A 22,923-nucleotide genomic window follows, 5' to 3' on the forward strand; every position below is an offset into this window, starting at 1 on the left:
TCACATCATCTGTCAACACTTCGGATGGATTGCACCAACAATGTTTTACTTCAAAACAAGATTAATTTACGATTTGAATTGAAATCCTGTTGCACCAAACCTGATACCTCGTTTAAATTCAAGTCAGAATAAATTTAAACCTCTTTATACCTCAGTTTAATTTCTACCCTGAAGTTAAGTTTGCATTTACAGAGCCAATGGCAATGAAGTTGGGATTTTGCGTTGAACATAAAAACTGGAAAATCACAGTCAACCTATATTTAACTGAATACACTACAAAGATAGGGCGCCATGGTGGACGATTGGTTAGCACGTCACCCTCACAGCACAAAGGTGCAGAGTTCGATTCCAGCTCCGGCCTTCCTGTGTGGAGTTTGCATGTTGTCCCTATGCCTGCGGGGGCATAGCAGGTGAATGGAACACTAAATTGTCCCTAGGTGTGATTGTGAGTGCGAATGATTGTTCGTCAATGTGTGCCCTGCAGTTGGCTGGCAACCTAAGGGTGTCTGAAGAACTGCCTGAAGACAGCTGGGATAGGCTCCAGCACACCCGCAGCCCTTGTGAGGATAAGCGGATTAGAAAATGGATGGACTACAAAGACAAAATGTTTCATGTTCAAACTGATAAACCTTGTTTTTGTTTTGCATAATTAAGTTTGAATTTTGCGCCTGCAATATGTTCCAAAAAGAGACTGAGAAAGTCTAAAGAAATTAATTCACATTTAATAGGCCTACAAGGAAAATACTTTAAAGTGCAAAGTGTGCTACTGACCATAATGGAAGATATGAAGACTGCTGGTAGTTAGTATTGTAATGGTGCAAAAAGTCCAACTTCAATGGCGTGTTATCACTACAACTTTTATTGGTTGGTAAGTGTGCATCTAAACTTAGGATATGTGAGGGCCACAGATGTTCACAAAACAGGCCAAAAGGAATTCATATTACTTAAAAATATTGTATATATAGCAAAAATATAACTTCAAAAAACAATACCTGTATATAACAATATCTATAAAATCCGATTTGTCTCAAATTAAAATTCAAATATCACACAGTCCACCAAACGAGCTTGCAACAATGAATCACAGGCTGTTGCTTGCCATCAAACCATGGCATGTTCTCGCAATGAGTACAGCCATAGCAAACAGTACGTGTACTATTACCTAGCGCATTATTCGGCAACCCGCGGCTCTGGAGCCACATGCGGCTCCTCCATCCTTATGGTGCGGCTCTGCGTGGCTTTGGAAAATAAATGATAAGTGTCGGATTGAAGAATATGCTGTGTGTCTCAAAAACGTGAATCAGTCTTTTAAAGTGATTACTAGTACATGTTCTCTGACTACACACTAGGTGTCAGTGTTGCTATAAAAATACTGTCGAGATTTATTAAAAAAAAAAAGCAGAGGAGTTCAGTAATGGCGACTATAACAAGTTGTACGAACTGGTGTTGTGCTGTAAATAGCCTGTTAAGAACATATTTTGTTTGGCTACACTCTGGCCTTGTTTTGCCTCCCGACACAACTTCTTTCTTCAGATCTTGAGCAATTTCAGGGATCAGCATTTGCCTGCTTTTGAGTCGTTTGCGAGCACTTGACATATCAGCAGGCAGATTTGGAAGCCCAGCGACACCAAAACTGCACAGTCTCTGAACAAACTACTGGTATTTTATTTATGCTTGTTCGTTTGTTGAATATTAAAATTATTTCTATATTGTATTATTTTTCGCTGCTCTCCATCTCATTAAAAAATATTGCCGGTCAAGAAAGTCTTCCTTGATCAGTCCTAGTCCAGATGAATGTTTTGAATCTTTTTAATGCTCAGGTATGGATGATCTTTCCAACTTTGTCACCTGCGGTACAGTCTGGATCAAATCCTTTTCGACCAAAAAGATGAAGACACTTAGCCTAGTTGTAGACATGTATGGTTAAACAGTATGCTTAGGAGGCAAGCTAGCCAGGTATCTGCCCAGAAGAAGAACGTAAACTTTTGTGCTCCCACAGCTTGACCAATGTAGTTCTGCCTGCCACAGTGTAGAGGCAGAATACCAACTGCCTCCCCTTGCTACTCCTCATATACAGTATAGCATTACAACTACTCATAATATTGTACCTTTAAAAAATTATGACTTGAGTTTGTCCTATCAGGGGGTCGTCACAGCAAGTCCCTTGCATGGTTTATGCATCAAATGTACAAGTTTCACCATTGTCAAATAGGAATCTTTTTCTTTTCTCAAATAGATAACTTTTCCTTCAAACATGCATTTTTTTAATCACAACAAAAGAGTTTTACTCAAAATATAGAAATTACAAAAATTACAGATTTAATCCTGTATTTGCCATTCAGTGCCCTAATAGTCTTTCATAGCTTTTAAACATTATCAGAGGACTTGATTTTGACTCAAATTGGGGTCGTTGGGATTTTCTCACAACAAGAACTACCAGAAGACAAACTAGGGAAAAAAGTCACTTACTTTTGCTGAGTGGAGGTTTAAAGCTTCATAACATACATCAAATACTTCTTTATTTTGGGTCAAAGAGAAACAACATTTAATTTCCACTACAGCGGTCATGTGTTCTGGGCTAAATGCTTTAAACAGCGTACTGTTGAAGTTTAAAAACATATCCCACATCAGAATGATCCCATACACTGACACAAAAGTGAAATAAATGTTTGGTTTTCTTGGCCAAGACAAAAAGTCCGACTGGCAGACTGTGGTCAGCATAAAAGTCCTGCACACATCTCAAGTGCCACTGGGCGGCTCATCCAGCATTAAAAAAAAAAAAACCATAACTGAGAGGGACTTAGTACCTGAAGGCTCCACAATAGCTTGCTCTGATGATGAACCCTTTCAGCATGTTTCCGTCAACTTGACTGAAGGTTGGTGTCTGAGTCACCTGAGTCAGATGGCTAATACAAAATCTGAAGCAAAACTCCTCCAAGTCCTAGAAATGAAGAGCAAAGTAGAGTTTTGGAGCTTCACCACAGCCAAATAAAGCTCTCTGTACACGAGGTGTCGCCTTCTGCTATGGTCAAAATCGGATATGTATTCGTACAAGTGGCGCTTGTCAGAGTCATTCTTTAAAAGAATCAAATCAACTAACAGCAATAGAAATGTCCACCCCGGTATATTGTACCTCTGCATCAAATCGTTTGGCAGCAGAAAACAGGGTGAAGGCATTTTTGACCGTGATTCCTCTTTTGATGATCTGCTGACACAGATGCTTCAGGCGGCTCTCACAGTAGGAGGTGGCCAAGTCCAGCAGGCCTGAAGAACAAGCACAAAAACAATGCATATGCACATCTATGGCCAGGCGCAGCAGACATTGATCGTGTAATAGATGACCAATGGCATCTTCAGGTGGAAGGTCAACAGTGTCTGTGTAGAGGAACTGCAGGAAGGAACGGTAGATGGCATACGAGAATTGGTTGATCTCAATCACTTCCTGACGACCTTCCACCCACTGGGAGCGGAACATTGAGCGGAAATGCTCACACCTTGAAAACATTTAAACGTGCATAACAAAAAGATAGCATTGCGCAGCGATGAATATCGTAATTGTTTGTATTCTCACGGACACCCGCAGTCAATTACTATTTAAAAAAACACGCACACACACACACACACACACACACACACACACACACACACACACACCTGATCTTCAGCACCGCTTTGTGAACATGGATGCATTTGCCTTCAACGTTAAACTTGAGGTCTGCCGTTTCAGGACTGTCAAATTCTTTCCTCAGTGCCTCCGCAACTGTCAGGAAGTCATTTTGCTCTAGACCAACGTAAAACATGCAGTGATTAGTGTATCCGCTGTAAATAAAACATTGAAGTGCTTCTCACCAACAGACACCAGTCTCCACATGACCGGTGGTGAAGCGAAACAGGCAAACACATCGTCTGTGTTGGTGAAGTAGGTGAGGCGTGGCATGACAACTGCTTGACCCCGACATTGACCCCACATATACACCTGGCCACTCTGCGTCTTGGCCGCTGAAATGTTGGTCGAATGGCATGCTGCCACCTCTACAAACCTGAGATGAAAAAATATCACTGGGAGAAGTTATTTCCCAATAACACCATGTCCATGAGACTTTTTAAAGCGTCCTGTTCCGAGAGACATAATGTGTTGATTGATGAAGCTGGTTTTCGGCCAATTTTTTATTTTTTGATTCATTTTGGAGGGTGGGGGGTTGCTGTGTGAGTCGTAGGGGTGTCATTTGGGGGACTCTTAAAATACATCCAACCCAAAAATGCGGCGGCCATATTAGCAAGGGAACCCGCCCCATCAAACATGGACATTAGCTTAGCATTACCATAAATGAGCACGTACTGAAGCTCAAAACCAGCCTATGTTCCTATTCATTTCAATGGCTGTTGTTTTCACTGGAGCCAGCAATGTACACATCTCTCGGCAATGTTATTTCCACACATTTTTTGCGTAACGGTGTTGAATGCTAACAGAGGCGGAAAAAGGAAGGGCTAACATTGTGGCTCACGAATGTGAGCAGATGCACACCGTGATCCTTCCCCCAACCCCCAGCAAAGTGCAATTGGATCAAACAATATGAAGCATTTGTATATTTATAGGCACAATAATTTTGTATTGTACTGTATTCGGTGTTTCAAGGCCACGGAAAAAAATGTTTCGGTTGTACATTATTCCCCAATAATCCATTTAATGAAGATTGTACTGGATATTTTGCCGTGTTCTTTTTCTATGTACCTCTCTTCATCGGCCATAACTTGCACAGGGCTAAAGCAGTTGTTCTTGTCTCCAGTTCCCAGCTGGCCGAATGTGTTTGCGCCCCATGAAAAAAGCAGTCCTTTATCCGTTACCGCGAGGGAGTGGCCGAAGCCTGACACCACCTACAGAGGAGAAAACTTGCAACATGCATCCGTGAGGAAGAATTACACCGCAGCAGGTGGCAATCCATACCTGCTTTATACAGGACTCTTGCAGAGCAGAGAGGCGACGAGGCATCAGCTCGTTTCTGTTGTTACCTACACCCAGCTGCCCGTTGCCATTGTAGCCCCACCCATGAATCTAGATCAAGACAAAATGGTTACAGAGCGATGTTGACTTGGCCCAATTCTACAACAGGGGCCTCACCTCTCCGTTGTCCAGCAGAGCCATGGAGGAGGACTGGCCACATGTGATACCCATCACGGTCTTACCCTGCAACGAGCCGCCCACCTTCAAGGGGAAAGCCTGGACGGCTACGGAACCTGAACCCACCTGGCCGTAGTCATTAAAACCCCATGCAAAGACCTATCATTTTGGAAAATGACACATTCAAATGATAGATGTGGAGACTTGTGAATAGTCTTGTTGGAAACGCTACCTCTCCATCCTCTGTAAGGACCATGGAGTGATGTGCACCACACGCCACCTCTTTTACTTTCTTGTTTTGAATGTTGGCAGTGACCAGCACCTGGGACAGCTCCTGGTTGGCCGTCCCGATCCCCAGCTGGCAGAAACCATTGTGCCCACAAGCAAATAGCTTCCCATCTAAGAAAATGACATATTTTAAGTGCAGTGTCATGTAAAAAAAGTCTCATGCCACCATAACAATTGTTGCCTTTGCAAAGCCGCGATGAACATATTCAGCTAGGCTACAGAATGTATTCCATCAGTCCTTACCTGACAAGGCACACTACCCGATATTCTGACAATTCTTAGTGTACCTTTATCTGGATCCTCGACATCTACCAACCGTCTACAAACTAAGCCTCTAATGAAATTTATGGATGTTGTTTGTGTATTCCCATACATGCTGAAATGACTGTTGTGGATGGGCAAAGGTTGTTAATTGAAACAAGCTTGTGGTTACCCTCCGTTGCCAGCAGGATGTGCGGCCCACTGCCGTAGCTCAGGCTAACCACCTTCTTCCCCTCCAGGCAGCTCAGTTGCTTCGGCACAATGGTGCTTATACCATCTCCTGTTCCCAGGCAGCTACTGCAGTTCAAGCCGAACACAAATACCTGTGTGACATGTCACTTCAATGAATAATAATAAAATACATTTTAAAAATGAGTTTTTTCATAATCTGTCATCATTCGGATTGGTTTTTTTTTTTGCTTTGACTGGCAATTATAGCAACAAATTACTATTTTAATAACTGATTGTGGATTATTTTGTCAAACAATGGATGAATCCGATTTAAAAAAACAAACAAACAAACATGTCCCTTCATTTTAAAGACATGACAATATTTCAAATTGACATTGCTGAAAATGCACAAAAAATTATGATTCATTTCCTGGTTTGGTTCATAACATGCCAGAAACTAGGCAAACATGTGGAGCATTGTGATCCAAAGTAAAAACAAATGTTTTATTTTGATTCAACATAATCAGTGGAGGACTACAGGAATTGGATATCTACTACTAAGAAGCTGAAATTCTGAAGATTTGAACAATTTAAATGATAAAAAGTTGCAATTCGATTATCAAAAAAAATATTGATTATTTGAGAATTGATTAGTTGTCGATTAATCGTTGCACCTCTACAAGCTGTTTCCTGTACGGTCAAACTAAACATTATTATACATATATTTAAAACACCCACGAACATAATTTTGCCTTAGGAAAGCCCGTCTGGCTCAGTGCTAACAAACAATGGAAAACGCTAGACACACTAAGGAATAGCATCAGTGTGCTAGGGTCATAACGCTTAAATAACAGTCATTTGAACACAAAAGGTGGAACAACACACATAGCTAAATAAAAGATAAGGGAATGCAGTGGAGCACCTTGTTGTCGTTTGTGATGTAGATGGCCTCATTCGCAGATGCTCCAAAGACACAGGCCTGTTGGATTGTGGCAAGCTCCTCGGTGCTCAACAACAGGAGCAGAGGCCACTTGCTGAAGTCCAACATGACTTGCCGACAAACTCCACCTTCGCAGTTGCTAAGGCGCAGGCTCGAGGCTTCAAAAGAGACAGTGGGAGGTGAGAGGTGGGAAAACAGTAAGTGAATTCATCCCAGCCCACACTTGATGCAATGAAGAACAGGTGTAAGATTGATGCCAGTGGGGTTAAGGTACTGAGTGCTCTCAAATAGTTATACACCGTATTGCATTCACTGTGAAAGTGATGGTAGTTTGTCTATGTGTGCGCTGCGATTGGCTGGCAACCATTTTGCCGTCAAACACACTTACTGCCCCAAGTCAGCAGCTGGAATAGACTCCAGCGCAACTCTTGTGAGAAGCGGCTCGGATAATGGATGAATGATTGCATGCACGTTTGTTACACAACAGTGTTCCTTTAGTGCTTTGTCGTACAATTTTTGCTTCTACACTGTCAGATGATACAGGCTGTGTTACTGTTATTTTAGAAATATAGTATCTGTTCTTGATCCTGGAAATAGGCAGGCACAATACTACTGCTGCCTAGTACCATTTTGCCAGCAAACAGGCTGCTCTTCTCATTGCTTCTATCCTTCTACATGATTCAAAAGCTTCTTTCCCACCTTACATTCACCGCATTTGTGTGGCTGCATAAGCTCCCGACATGCTGGCCTTTTTTGTTTCTTAACGGAACAGTTTCTTTTCGAATCCAGGGAAACTCTCATTGGAGGTCAATTCATATTGCATCCAGATATGGACAAAATTATTGGTACCCACACTGATCATTGTATAACTTGCCAAGATAGATCAAAATGAACAGATACTACTAATCAGACATTTTTTTTTGTGGTCCAACCATTTCAGTTTTTTTAGGTATGTGGTCTAGACAAAAATGATACCGTTAATGTTACACAATTTTTGAATACTCAATGTGCATCTCTTGGCCCACGTTTGAAGAATGCGTTCTTTAGACTTCATATTTCAGCTCCAACAAATGTCCAGTAGGATTTAGACTAGAGGTGGGCAAGTCCGGTCCTCGAGGGCCACTATCCTGAATCTTTAGATGTCTCCGTCCTCCAATACACCTGATTCGAATGATCAGTTCATCAGCAAGCTGTGCAGAAGCTGGATAACTATCCCGATCATTTAAATCAGGTGTGTTGAAGGAGGGAGACATCAAAAACAGGGGACAGCAGCCCTTAAGAACCGGAGTTGCCCACACCTGATTTAGACCATGGACTGTTCTGAATAGTTCAATATTTTGCTAATCGCCATTCATTTTAGCAAATTCCAATCTCATTGGTTTAAATTTATTGAAGCGGTCACTGTGTTTTCCTGTCACCAATAACTTTGCCCTCGCCCCATGTGTACGAAGATACAACAAAACGTAATAGTGAAACACGGAAGTGGCTAGGTTATGCTTTGGTGCTGGTGTCTTGAATCTGTGCATGGCACGCGATGACGAAATCTCAGGACAAAATTTGTCACTGTTTTCATTGTTTAAGTGTTCTTACAGAACATAACAAGTAGTGTTTAAGGCAGAAAAAACATGCAAAACATGTCTCATAGTTTGATCAGTGGAGAGGTGGAGTGCATGGGTTCGAACCCTGAGTGCGTGGACGGTGCAGGAATGCCATCATTTATAGGTGTGCCCCACCCCTCTTTATTTATTATTATTATTATTATTTTTTTTTAAATTATTATTATTTGATCCAGAACATCCCTAGAAGTAAGAGAGTTGTAATTGGTGCAGACTTCAATGGACATGTTGGTGCAGGAAACAGAGATGAGGTGGTGATGGGCAGGTTTGCGCTCCATATGAGGAACTCAGAAGGACAGATGGTGGTTGACTTTGGTAAGAGGATGGAAATGACTATAGTGAATACTTTCTTTCAGAAGAGGCAGAAACATAGGGTGACCTATAAGAGTGGAGGCAGGAGTACACAGGTAGACTATATTTTGTGTAGACGGTGCAATCTGAATGAAATCAGTGACTGCAAAGTAGTGGGAGGTGAGATTGTAGCCAGACAGCATAGGTTGGTGGTGTGTAGGATGACTCCGGTGGTGAGGAAGATGAAGAGAGCAAAAAAGCAGAGCAGAGGACAAAATGGTGGAAGCTGAAAAAGAAAGAATGTCGAATAACTTTTAGGAAGGAGTTGAGACAAGCACTGGGTGGTCAGGAGGTGCTTCCAGATGTCTGGAAAACTACAGCTCATGTGATCAGGGAAACAGGTAGGAAAATACTTGGTGTATCATCTGGAAGGAAAGTAGATAAGGAGACTCAGTGGTGGAATGAGGAGGTGCAGGAGTGTATGCAGAGAAAAAGGTTAGCTCAGAAGAAGTGGGACACTGAGAGGACTGAAGAGAGTAGACAGGAGTACAGGGAGATGCAGCGCACGGTGAAAGTAGAGGTGGCAAAGGCCAAACATGAGGCCTACAATGACTTGTATGCTAGGCTGGACAGCAAGGAGGGAGAGACTCCATCTATACCAGATGGCGAGACAGAGTTGGTAAGGATGTGCAGCAGGTTAGGGTGATTTAGGATAGAGATGGAAATGTACTGACAGGTGCCAGCAGTGTGATGGGAAGATGGAAAGAATACTTTGAAGAGTTGATGAATGAGGAAAATGAGAAAGAACATGGAGTAGAAGAGGTGACTGTTGTCACAGTAGCAAAGATTAGCAAGGATGAAGTGAGCGGAAAGGCACTCGGGCCTGATGATTTACCAATGGAGGTATGGAAGTGTCTAGGAGAGGTAGCAGTAGCGTTTCTGACTGGGTTGTTCAACAAGATCTTAGATGGTGAGAAGATGCCTGAGGAATGGAGGAGAAGTGTGCTGGTGCCCATTTTTAAGAACAAGGGAGATGTGCAGGGTCGTCGTAACTACAGAGGAATAAAGTTGCTAAGCCATACAATGAAACTATGGGAAAGAGTAGTTGAAGCTAGACTAAGAGCAGAAGTGAGCATTTGTGAGCAGCCGTATGGTTTCATGCCAAAAAAAAAAAAAAAGAGTATGACAGATGCAGTATTTGCTTTAAGGATGTTTAAGGAGAAGAAATGTGGTATTGTATGAGGAATTCTGGGGTGACAGAAGTATGTCAGAGCAGTGCAGAACATGTATGATGACTTAAGACAGCGGTGAGGTGTGCTGTATGCGTGAGTGAGGAATTCAAGGTGGAGGTGGGACTTCACCAGGGGTCATCTCTGAGCCCCTTCTTATTCGCTATGGTGATGGACAGGCTGACAGACGAATGAATGAGAGGGACCCAAGTACAAGAGTGAGGTTACAGGGAGAAGAGATAAAGAAGGTGGAGGATTTTAAGCACTTGGGGTCAATTGTCCAGAGCAATGGAGAGTGCGGAAAAGAGGTGAAGAAGCATCGACAGGCAGGCTGGAACGGCTGGAGAAAAGTGTCAGGTGTGATGTGCAATAGAAGAGTTTCAGCTAAGATGAAAGGAAAGGTGTAGAAAACTGCGGCGAGACCAGTCATGCTGTTTGGACTGGAGACAGTGCCACTGAAGAAAAGACAGGAGGCAGAGCTGGAGGTAGCAGAGATGAAGATGTTGAGGTTCTCTTTGGGAGTGACCAGGTTGGATAGGATCAGGCATGAGTACATCAGAGGGACAACTCATGTCAGAGGTTTTGGAGAGAAAGTCAGAGAGGCCAGACTGAGATAGTTTGGACATGTCCAGAGGAGAGAGGGTTTATATATATTGGGAGAAGGATGCTAAGTCTTGAACTGCCAGGCGGGAGGCCGAGAAGACCAGAGAGGAGGTTTATGGATGTCGTGAAAGAGGACATGAAGGGAGCTGGTGTGAAGGAAGAGGATGCGCAAAACAGGGTTAGATGGAGGCGACTGATTCGCTGTGGAGACCCTGAAGGGAAAAGCCCAAAGGAAAAGAAGATTATTATTATTATTATTATTATTATTATTATTGAACACCTGCCCCTTCAAAGGTGACTGCATGCCCCTGAGTGGACATCTATTGATGGAACATGCAGTCTTGAAACCCAGCTGGAGCAGTTTGCTCAAGAGTGGGCCAAAGGAGGCTCCAATATGCAACAATTTGAATTCAGCGACTTCCTTTGGGACAATATAAAGTTACATATTTTTTTTGTCCAGGTCATTAATTCTGTGAAACTAGGGATATGTAGCAATCTTCAACTCACCTCTATTTTATAGCGCTTTCACCGCAGCTGCAGAAGCTTTATTTATTTAGTTATTTTTTAAGTATGCCATTTATTGACATTATTTGGTCAGTTTCAAGTTATTTGAAGTGAGTCATCGTGGGCTTTCCTTTCTTCAACGGACGGGTACCAGGACTTTTGTTTTGTCCACATGGGCATTACATTCTTGGAAGTGTGGTTCCTACCTACAACATCGGAGTTGGGGAGACGGCATGAACTTGCGGTTTGTGTTCAGCGATGCAGCGAGCCACAACCGTGCACAAATGTTCCACTTTCTTCGTGGAGAAAGCGTCTTCGCGTCTTACTATGTATATAAAGATCTCCACACTTTCGTCACCAAACGCCGTCGGTGTGATCGTCATACGAACGCAACAATTGGGGTGTAATCGAAGTCAGGTGCGTGCGGCTCACGGGCTCAGATATATTTATTGTTCATGATCGTTTCGGGCTACAAAAGAGCTTGCTGGTGAGCTGATCATTTGAATCCGGTGTGTTGGAGTACGGAGGCAACGAAACAGGCAAGCAGGGGCTCTCGAGGAATCGGAGTTTTAAAAAAAAATAACCGCCGGCAAAACAGGACTAATGTTCCTCTTCCACTGGGACGGGCATGGAGCCTGCTTAGCGTATGTTGTACTACAAGTATTGACTCGTTTAACTTGCAGAAAAAATGTCAGAATTTAGACAAGTAGTCAACACGCTTCCTGAAGTCGGATCTCAAACTCAAGCAAGACAGAGGTACAAACTAGACATAGAATTGACGCTAGCTGCATACCATGTAAAACTGTAATTACCTGTTTTTAAGGCTTGGAAGTATTGGGAAACTCTGACGTTGCATTTATAGGATGAAACAAACTCATACGGTGGATGGGAACCCCTTTTTCTTGTTTGCTGGAAGTCAGTGAGTCAGATAGCCGCGCTAGGGGGAGACAAAGTCCGTTTTGAAAAAGAAGTACAGTATCTCTACACTACCTTGTTGCTGAGGGTTCTCGTGGGGAAATGATTGTGTGCGCGACTTCCTGTAAGACAGTGGAAGCAGCATTTTCGTATTTATTACAGCGCGTTTCATTTCAGGGAGTGATTTATTTGAACCTAGCCCCCATCCCCTCCCCTATCTCATCCAAACAAGGCTTTCCATATTTTGATTCCCAAACAATAGGACACTTGGTTCGGCCTCGGGGTACTGAAACGATACTCAAAGATACCATCCATACACTATAACTAATCATTTTAAAATAGGCTTGCATGATATTGGAAAAATATGCAATATATCCATCCATTTTCAACACCGCTCTCCTGAACAGGGTCGCAGAGGGTGCTGGAGCCTATCCCATCTGACAAAACCCACAATTGGTTATCAGTCACTCGCAGGACACATAAAGAGACGAACAACCATTTGCAACCACATCTACACCATCACTGAATGGAACCGATCTCACACTACCCACACACAAGTCAGGCAAGTGTACCTCTACACCAGGGGTCGGCAACTCCGGTCTGAGAGAACCACAGCCCTGCATGTTTTCGGTCTCTCCCTGCTGTAACAGTAGGATCAAAATTATCAGCAAGCTCTGTAAAAGCCCAATAACAATTATGATCATTTGAATCAGGTGTCTTGGAAGAGGGAACTTCTAAAACAAGGTCGCGACAAAGGTCGCGGGGGCGTACTGGAGCCTATCCCGGCTATCTTCGGGCAGTAGGCAGAAGACACCCTGAGCTGGTTGCCAGCCAATCGCAGGGCACACAGACAAACAGCCATCCACGCTCACACTCACAACTACGGACAATTTCGAGTGTTCCATTAACCTTCCATTCAAGTTTTTGGAAAGTGGGAGGAAACCGGAGTACCCGGAGAAAACTCACACTGGCTTGGGGAGAACATGCAAACTCCACACAGGGAGCCGGAGCTGGAATTGTTTCCAGTACGTCTGTACTGTGAGGTCGATGCGCTAATGGTTAGCGGCTCACCACTGGACCATCGGGCCACGCCAAAGGAAAAAATCATTCTCTAAATGGAAATATTTAAATGGATTACATGTTCCCCGATTCATTTTTACCTTTTTACATTAAGTTTAGAGTAGACGGAACAAATGAAAACTGTTAGATTTGCCACTCAGCGCTGTTATATGCGCCTGTGTGATGAGGCATGCAACAGTTGTATGACTGGCTGCTCTGTATGTCAATCAAGTGACAAATTTCACAACGGATGATAGGAGGGGTACTTTTTTAACTCATGCACTGCCTTTGAGAGGACGTTTTGTTATGTTTTTTCCTGGCTCTGTTTACCAGTGACCTAGTCTGTACTTTGTCGGTTTTGAGCTTTCAAACTATCCAACAGCCCGGTGTCAACCGTCGACACCTTCAATTTCCTGGGAATTGCAGTCTCCCAGGACATGAAGTGAGAGGTCACCATTAACTCTATCCTGAAAAAGGCACAGTAGAGGATGTAGTTCCTGAGGCTGCTGAGGAAGCACGGCCTGCCATGGGGGCTAATAAGACAGTTTCTACACAGCAGTCATGGCGGCACCAAACCAAACTGCGATGGAAAAACACAGGTTCCTCCATCGCAGTTTGGTTTGGTGCCGCCACCGTGTTCCTCCATCGCAGTTTGCTTGGTGCCGCCACAAAAAAAGGTCAAAACCTGACTGCAACGGACAGCTAGGGCTGCGGAAGAAAATCATTGGCACCACACTACCCACTTTTGAGAACTTGCATACCGCAAGAACCAAGGCAAGGGTATGGAAAATCCTACTGGACCCCCTCACATCCTGCCCATCACCTTTTCCGGCTACTCCCCTCAGCCAAGCGCAACAGATCCATGCACACCAAATCCAGCACATTCAAACCGCTTCTTCCCTCTCACCATTAACTCCCCAAACAGTAACCCAAATCTATCGTGGCTCTTTGCATTTTTGCACACCCCTGTCGAACAGCATTACGGCAATAATCATTGTAGCTCCAGCTCTGTCACTGATCTCTATTCCACAGCACCACTTTAACGTGCACAAGCATTTTCTGTAGAATTGCACACTTAATTGTTCTACAAATACTGTTACTGGTCACTTTAAAATGGTGCAACGATTATCTGCCCCAACAACCGTTTTTGTATTGTATTCCACCACTGATCACTTTATCTTTGCTCGACACATTGTCTCACAGCTGTCATTGGGTGGTACTACTGCACCATGGTGCCCTTACATTACAGAAAAACTTTCGATACTTATTCGTCATGTTGTTTATCGTAGTTTATTGATATTGATAATACTAGTGTAGCCTGTACTACCTGAGACAAATTCCTTGTGTGTTTCTACTTACTTGCCCGCCCAATAAAGATGATTCTGATTCTGATACATATGACTGGACTATCACTAGGCCCCTCTCAGATGAAGCCAGAGAGCAGCCATCTTATGCTGTTACTTACAACTTGTGATTTGTGTTCGTTGAAATCACTTTTATCAGTGTATTTTATGCAAGGATCCCTATGGATTAATCATAACGTATGAAAGAACGAACTTCGCTTTTTGTATCAAGCAATCAGAGTATATTACCTCAGTATTGTGAATTGTGATGCCAGTGAGGCGCAATGGGATCCTGAACACAGTAAACTAGACTTGCCTTGCCACAAAAATTAAGATGCATCTGTTTTTATGCCTGCCAAGTGTCACGAAGCAAGGTGGTGGTGGACCCAAAAAGCAGGCACGAGGTAGGAGCAGGGTGTATTTGAAGAAGTGTATTGATAAAACACAGAAAACTAAATCCTAAACGAACAAAGTCCAAAGTATCAAACAAAAATCATGACTGAATATAACAGCAACCGAAACATGACTGAAACAAACCTGGTAGTAGTATCAAACAAACATGACAGCAGCCAAAAGCAAACAATGACCCGACAACGAATGCTCGGGTTGGGAGTCCTTTTAAAGCACTAATTACCTAACGACCAACAGGTGTGCAGCTGCAGGGAAAAGCCCCACAGTGCCACCTGTTGGTCACAAACCAAAACATGACACCAAGCGCCGTGGCACCTGTCTAAGTAAATAGTGCCACATGTTACTGTTGTGAAATAAGGCTAGCCCAAGGCTCAGCAACCGTAAATACTCATCGAGCCATTGCTGTCCACCTCTGAAAACCCCCCAAAACAAAACACCGGGAACCACAAAACCGTTTTGATATCTAAAGTAAAAGCTCCATTGAAGCAGAACATCAATTTAATCCCAAATTAACGGATTTTGGATTTCCACTGTCTCGTATTTTTTCTTTGGGTGTTGTATAAATGATGAAAAAAAAAACAAAAAAACGATTGTTTGTTGCATCACTGAAATTTTATTGTTGCATGAAAATATTTTGCATTCTGAAAAAAATGGTTGGAGCATAAATAAGTCAATGTCTGTTTGAGTCCTCTTCACATTAAAACCAAATTTTAACGAGGCTATCTATACCCAAAGTCGAAATTGAAGTATCTACCTGCAGCAAATCAAAAAGGCACTCTTCCTCTCTGTTCCCTCATTTTGTCACATGGTGTGGAGCGTGCACTTGAATAGGACTTGTTTAAAATGTTGCCGTTGAGTTTACCTTCATCACTTGGCCCTCAGGATAGACTGCACATTGATAGCAACAAGGCGTTTTATGAACATTCACGGTCACTGATATTCTTAAATGCCTCCACCCGCTGTGGAACATATCGGGGTAGGGAACTCCGGTTCCCCGAGAGCCATATCGTGCCTGTTTTAGATCCCTCCCTACTCCAACACACCTGGTTCAAAGGATCATCTCATCAGCAAGCTCTGTAGAAGCCCGAAACGATCATGTTCAATTGAATTAGGTGTGTTGGACTAGGGAGAACTCTAAAACAGGCAGGATATGGCTCTCGAGGAACCGGAGTTCCCTACCCCTGCTGTAGATCAATGGACAGACACAGAGAATCAGTTGAAAATAACTAGCTACATTAGCTAGCTAGCTAGTTAGAGGGCTAGCTCGCTAGACTAATCTACCTTTAAATCAGTTTCTTCTCCTCTTTCCAGCTCGTCAAACTAGCCTCACATGTTCTCAAAGAGCTCATGCTAATGTTTGCGTTAAGAGTTTGTGCTAGCGTCTTCACATTTTTCACAAAGGTGACAACGGAGCGACCTTTGACGTTTTCTTATTCTTTCAGTTCATTTCTCAGCTGATGAGCTTCCTGATCGGCTTTGTCAGCCTGGTGTTCTGCGGCCACCTGGGGAAAACCGAATTGGCCGGCGTGGCGTTAGCGATCGCGGTAAGACGTCTTTTGGCCGAATCGCACGCGATGATCTCACGCCACCGTTTTGCCTCAGGTGATAAACGTTTCGGGTATTTCCATCGGCAGCGGCCTGGCGTCAGCATGCGATACGCTCATCTCTCAGGTATTCTTTTGAGTTGGACGGAGCTGTCTTGACTTCAGAGCCACCTAACATACAACTGTGCGAATCAATCATTTGAGTGGGTGCCTCGCATGTTTTCCTTGTTGTCGCCGGCAGACGTATGGCAGCGGCAACCTGAAACTGGTGGGCGTGATCCTGCAGAGGGGAATCCTCATCTTGCTGCTGGCCTGCTTGCCCTGCTGGGCCGTCCTGGTCAACACGCAGCCCCTCTTGCTGGCCGTCGGCCAGAGCGTCCACGTCGCCAGGTGGACTTTGCGCACATCCTCCTTTTTTTTAATTTTAGAATGAAGGTTTGTCTGTGTTTTTACAATGCTCCTTTATTCTGCTCAAAGGCTCGCTCAGCTCTACGTCAACATTTTCATGCCGGCTTTACCCGTGAGTGCACCCCAAAAAGGAGTTCCCTACCCCTGCTGTGGAAGATAAGCGCGTCAATTATCTTTTATTGTGAAGGTTGTGCACCACCGGATATCATGTAGTGGTTGCTCATTCCCGCTCCTTCACAGGTTGCTTTTAAGCGACTCGGTACACCTCTGGTTCGGTTGTCTGGAGAGCAGCGGCTGAGGCCGCCCACCGGTTCCCTTTCCGGCCACTTTATCGCAGCAGCTCCCGCAACGTGCAGCCGGTGCGAGGAAAAGCGAGCGGGTGGCAGCGCCAGTATCAACGAATTATGGATTATTGAGAAGTGGAGGCCGAAACACGGATCAAATATTCATGAGGACTTTTGCGGGGGGATGGAGCGCAGAGTGGAACAGTGCAGAGATTCCAGTGCAGAGATTCCCTGCAGTGATTCCTCTCAGTGAGCAGAGGAGGAGGACCAGCGCGGCTGCAGCTGCTGCCGCTGCTGTTGGTGGATTCTGCGTCTAGCGTGTGTGGGTACGCGTGTGCGTGCCTTTGGAAAGCAGCCTCCCGCTGCAGTTGTTGCCCGTTCTACTGGTACAAAGATGCCACCGACTTGCTGACGGACACCGGGGATCCGCATCCCGCCCACCTGCCCTTCCTCTCCGCACCCCCCCACCCCCCGGACGCACCGAGCCCTGCCATCCCTCCGTCACTAATATGCAATGTTTTTTTGTGCAGAAGCCGACAGCTGCCGCGTACCGCCGACTTCCCACTAGCGCCGCCGCATGCCTGTCCGCCGCTGCCGCTCCTCTCCCCGCGCCGCGCGGCACACGACGACGCCATTTGAAGAGGAGCGCTCGGGGGCTCTTTACGCCGCGGCGGGAGCGCGGCAGCAGCAGCAGCAGCAGCGACCGCTCCTCCTCACTGCCCGCCACCTCCTCCAGCTCCACTGCTGAGCACCACCGGCCTCTCCAGCAGCCCGAGGCGGAGCTCGTTCTTTTCCAGCCGCACAGGGACGACGACAAGGAGAAATACGTCGAGGCGGGCGAGACGCCGGGTGACGGCCCGGGTTTGCTTCTTCTATTACTTTCTATGGTGCAAATTGGCGGAGCCAAACACAGTCGAACTGAGCCCAACAGCTGGCCGTTCCCGCTGGGATGCAAGCAGGGGGGCGGGCCGGCCCCCATGCGGTGGCAGAAATTTAGGCTGCCGCATCCGGTGCGCCTCTCGTCTCCCACCTCCTGCTCTCCTTCCTACTCCTACTCCTCCCCTATCTCGGCTAAATCCATGCGGTTTATTTGGAGCAACATTTTCAGCAAAGGATCGCATATGCTGCAGTGTCTTTGTGGCAGGAGCCTCAAGAAAACCAAGAACCCAACTGGTGAGTTTAAGTCTGTGTGTGCGCGTGTGTGTGCGTGCAATTAGTGAGACTTTGCGTTTCATGCACAACTATTCTACTGGTTGCTGCTGTTTTCTCTGCAGTTGTGCAGGCAAGTGCAAAGGAGGGAGGACGTTATTTGTGTGCGTATGCGCGCGCGTGTGCGTGTGTGTGTGTGTGTGTGTGTGTGTGTGTGTGTGGGTGTGTGTGTGTGTGTGTGTGTGTGTGTGTGGAGGGGGCGGTGCGATAACCTAATACAGCGGCACTTGCACAAAAAGTATGTGTGGCAATGATGCTGCAGAAAATACGGTCTAATGCAGAATTCGGTCATTCGGGCTCCACCAACCTGCCTAAATAAGAGGCACCTGGCTTTATTTTCACTCTCCCTGCGAGACACAGCTGCGCAGAGCGAGAAGTGTGTTTGCTTGTGCTTATTTCTCTATTGTGTGTGACTTCAAACATCTCCCCGCCCCCGGGAGACACAAGGCCCAGTGCGATGGTGCGCTCATCAGAGCTTGTGAGGGTGCGGACTACACGGAGTCAAACAGTGTTGCTGTCAACTTTTTCATTTGGCCATGACAAGCCAATTCTGCCTGCTGAACTCAAATTTGTATAAGAGATGCCATTTGGGTTGGGCTGTTGTCAAGCTATGCTCAACTCAAAGTTGATCACATTTGTTAAATATGTGCGCCATGCAGAACTAATAGTTTGCTGGGATGGCAGGTCAGACATTGGCATTGGCGACACCCTGAGACGTGGGCATGATTGACGTTATTGCCGTATTGACATTGTGTCGAGTCTGCCATGTGCAGCCTCAAGCTTAAACCGAAGCCTTAAATCTGACGTTTAAGTTGCTCCCCTCAGCTCAATTCAACTTTATTTATTGAGCACTTACAAAACCACATACAAATGAAAACAAAGTGTTATCCATAAATAAAATATATTAAACACAACAAACATAAAACACATCAGCTTGACTTCACTTCATTTATAGAGCACTTAAAAATACTGCAGTTAGAAAAAAGTGAGATTTATATATATATATCGAACATAAGACACAATTTAAACACACAATAATAACCGAGGCACAGTGGACGAGTGGTGCCTCATATTTTTGAGGTTGGGTGTTGGGATCCCGACTCCGGCCTTCCTGTGTGGAGTTTGCATGTTCTCCACATGCTTGCATGGATTTGTGTACTGCGTTTTCCTCTCACATGCAAAAAACATGCAAGTTATATATATAGTTTCATTGGGGGAATTTTGGCTCTGAGCTTGTTTCCTCATGTCAAGGCACCACTGATCCAAAGTGTTGAAAATGACTGTCTCTCTTTGGCAATGCAATGTTAATGTTGTATTTCTGACAAGTTTTGAGAAGATGACAGGATTCTGCCCCATACCAGCAATATACCGCTTTAAAAACAGAAAGCTGGAAATCGTACAAAGGATGTCATACAAGATGAAGTTTGGTACAAACATCATAATGATTGGCTTGCACTTCTGAAGCGATTGTGCAACATTCATCCTTCTTCATGTTCTAATCTGCTTATCCACATGAGGCTCGCGGGCGTGCTGGAGCCTATCCCAGCTGTCTTTGGGCAAGAGGTGGGGGACACCCTGAACTGGTTGTCAGCCAATCGCCGGGCACACATAGACAAACAACAATCACACCTAGGAACAATTTAGAATGTTCCATTCATGCATGTTTTTGGAATGTGGGAGGAAACCGGAGTACCCAGAGAAAACCAACCCTACACCTCTGTACTGTGAGGCAGATGTGCTCACCAGTCGCCCATCATGCCACCTCTACTACAACATCCCTTCAGTAATTCTTTGGAGAGAGAGAAAGCTAAGTGGGACATTTTATGACATCCACACTATTTTTATTTCGGCATTCATGCTGTGTCCATGTCTGGCTGCATCCAAATGCCAAATACACACTTTTCCAGTGATTCCAAATCACTGCCAAACACTCAACATCACGGACGGCAACCTGAACTGACAAAAAGATCTGATAGTGTTGCTTCCTCAGCATTTGTTGACCTGCACAATTGTGTGAAGGTCTACTGCGGCAGTAGAACTCCAATGTTGTGTTGAACGTTTGGTCATTTTTGAAACAAATGAATACATTTATTAAAAATAAAAATACCCCAAAAATGCAGGGTGAGAAGCTCGGTCACCCGGGGGGGGCTCAGAGTCGAGCCACTACTCCTCCACGTCAAGAGGAGCCAGATGAGGTGGCTCGGGCATCTGATCAGGATGCCTCCTGAACGCCTCCCTGGTGAGGTGTTCCGGGCATGTCCCACCAGCAGGAGGCCCTGTGGATGACCCAGGACACGCTGGAGAGACTATGTCTCCCGGCTGACCTGGGAACGCCTCGGGATCCCCCGGGAAGAACTGGAGCAAGTGGCTGGGGAGAGGGAAGTCTGATCTTCCCTGCTAAAGCTGTTGCCCTCGCGACCCGACCCTGGATAAGCAGTAGAAAATGGATGAATGGATTGATAAAAATGCAGGGAAAGGTGGGGGGGGTTAATAGCATTTTAGGGGGGATTCAGCCCCTGTAGAATCAGCCGAACAACACCACTGCCGTTAGATAAGTTGATTTGGTAATGCTCTAAAGCAGGGGTCCCCAACCTTTTGTGCCCCACGGACCGGTTTAAATCAGACAATATTTTCAGGGACCGGCATTTAAGGTGTGGCGGATTAATACAACAAAATAATATGGTATGAGCTTCATGAAAACTGTGGTGTTTTCGAAATATAATAATAAACACAAGGAGCGTCTAATCCGGTCGCAACACTCTTATCGCTCTGGTAATGTTTAATGCCTTCAAAATACGATACAATGCAAATTCAAAGTGCATGAAAATGACGACTCACCACAGCCCCGAGCTTGATTTTCTGCAATCAAACAGTCCCATCTCGGGGTAGTAGGAGACAATGACACCTCAAGTGTGTGGTTTATGTCCAGTCTACTTCGTAATTTTGTTTTAGTCGCCGTTGCTGCAGAAACTCCCCACCTCACACAGGTAGGATGTCGAAAATAGCAACAGTGCTATTGTGGCGATCTCAGAGTATTCAGACATAACTTTAATCCAGTTGTCGCGAACGTACTTTTAAGGCCGCCGTCATTTGCGATCTCCAAGAAGCTTTTTTATTCATTTTGCGGGCTTCAGCGTTTTGTTTTTGAGCGTCATCGGTCACGTGACCGAGAAGCATGGCTTGACGTGAGTCAAGCTTGACACAGACGGATGTAACGGAGAATCTGGTAATTTTTCAAAATAAAACATCTTTCGTATTCCGAAATAAATAAAACGGAAATAAGGCAAGTTCCTTCTGTGCGGCCCGGTATCAAATGCCCTGCGGACCGGTACCGGTCCGCGGACCGGCGTTTGGGGACCCCTGCTCTAAAGAGCATATACTGTAAATAGTTAGGATGTGATTCAGTCGAGTGACCAAGCAGCCCTATTTTGGGAAGCAAATAAGGCCACGTTTACCCATTAGCGCTTCAGTCAATTCTCTCTTCTGCAATTTGAAGGCGCAGCGTGTCTCCCGTCTCGACTTCTGACACACCCACCAGCAAAACTGCTGAAAAGTCGCATAGCCACCGAAGAAGTGTGACACATTGAATTCAGAGGATGTCTGCAACTACCAAATTGTGGACTTTCCCTGAGAAATGTGAATTCCAATGAGACCCGTTTCGAGTACATTTTTCAATGTGAAATTGACTTTGGATCTGGAAGTTATGTACTGATTGTCCCCAGCGATTTGCGCGGCTCATCCAACAGGGTACTGATTCAATCAGAGTTCAGTGCTCATGACTGGATGAAAATTTGGAACTATTCCATGAGTTGAAATGCAAGTGAGTTGTTGTTTAAGCGTTGGCGAGCAACGCTTCCCGCCAAAGATGGCGCCCGAGTAGGCGGCCGTCGGCAAGTGCTCTTCAAGAGCCATGCTTGTTTTGTTGTTTTTGTGTTTTGTTTTGTCACATGGTGTTGTTGTTACGTCGTGTGGACCTGATGTGGATTGGTTTTAGCGTTTTTTTGGCCACGACATTCATCAAAGGAGAAGAATCTGTGCCCAGTGGTTGCACCTTCTCGGCAGCAAGCGTGTACCAGCACTGATTTTGATTGGGAGGAATGTCGGCGCCATTTGACTGCCAGTGCTGGACGGCCCTGGGGTGCTTGTGTTTTTTGCGCCTGTAATGGGCAGCATTTTTCACAGCCCCGTTTTGTTCAGTGGAGATGTCGGCGCTGTTGGACAGACTGCGGCTGGATGGTGGATGGCTTGTGGAGCCGACGATGAGAAGAAAGGATTGTCAGCGCAGAGCACAGATGCTTATTCACTTCAGCAGCCATCCATCCAGCCGCACCAACGCCGACTGTCCAACAGCGCCGACATCTCCACTGAACAAAACGAGGCTGTGAAAACTGCTGCCCATTACAGGCGCAAAAAACACAAGCACCCCCAGGGCTGTCCAGCACCGACAGTCAATGGCGCCGACATTCCTCCCAATCAAAATCTGTGCTGGTACAGGCGTGCTGCCAAGAAGGTGCAACCACCAGTTAACTGTTTTTTTCAGCGCTTAATTACAGCTGCATCTGTTGTGAAAGCGCTATGTAAATCAGCATGTACTGTATTGTATTGTAATATATTGAGAGTCGCCGCTTGGAATTGAAATGGATTTACATGGGACAGGAGAAGTGAATCAATCTCTTTTTTTACAGCTTCTTGTTTACTTTGAAAATTAGCTTGTAACCGACATGTGCA

At 45.1% G+C, this 22,923-nt stretch overlaps 2 protein-coding genes across 2 annotated transcripts in view; one reads left to right on the plus strand and one right to left on the minus strand.

Annotated features, from left to right (window-relative positions):
• Window positions 1–2,497: 2,497 nt before the first annotated feature.
• Window positions 2,498–11,433, minus strand: rcbtb1 (regulator of chromosome condensation (RCC1) and BTB (POZ) domain containing protein 1). Its single transcript, XM_019878385.1, has 12 exons — window positions 11,229–11,433; window positions 6,762–6,937; window positions 5,841–5,991; window positions 5,352–5,518; window positions 5,120–5,278; window positions 4,946–5,053; window positions 4,733–4,875; window positions 3,850–4,040; window positions 3,655–3,781; window positions 3,343–3,494; window positions 3,134–3,264; window positions 2,498–2,941 (listed from the first exon to the last, which is right to left on the minus strand). Exons 2-12 carry the CDS (start codon window positions 6,885–6,887, stop codon window positions 2,801–2,803), a joined length of 1,596 nt encoding a protein of 531 aa, XP_019733944.1. The 5' UTR covers window positions 6,888–6,937; window positions 11,229–11,433; the 3' UTR covers window positions 2,498–2,800.
• A 5,496-nt stretch (window positions 11,434–16,929) lies between these two features.
• LOC109520921 (fibroblast growth factor 14-like) overlaps window positions 16,930–22,923 on the plus strand; it is a 47,813-nt gene continuing 41,819 nt past the window's right edge. The window contains exon 1 of the mRNA XM_019878525.1: window positions 16,930–18,159. Within this exon, the coding sequence (XP_019734084.1) occupies window positions 17,496–18,159 (664 nt within the window). The 5' untranslated portion in view covers window positions 16,930–17,495. The remainder of the gene's footprint in view (window positions 18,160–22,923) is intronic.

This window comes from Hippocampus comes, unplaced genomic scaffold (genome assembly GCF_001891065.2).
Source record: "Hippocampus comes isolate QL1 unplaced genomic scaffold, H_comes_QL1_v1.1 scaffold345, whole genome shotgun sequence".
In the NCBI taxonomy this organism is placed as follows: Eukaryota; Metazoa; Chordata; class Actinopteri; order Syngnathiformes; family Syngnathidae; genus Hippocampus; species Hippocampus comes.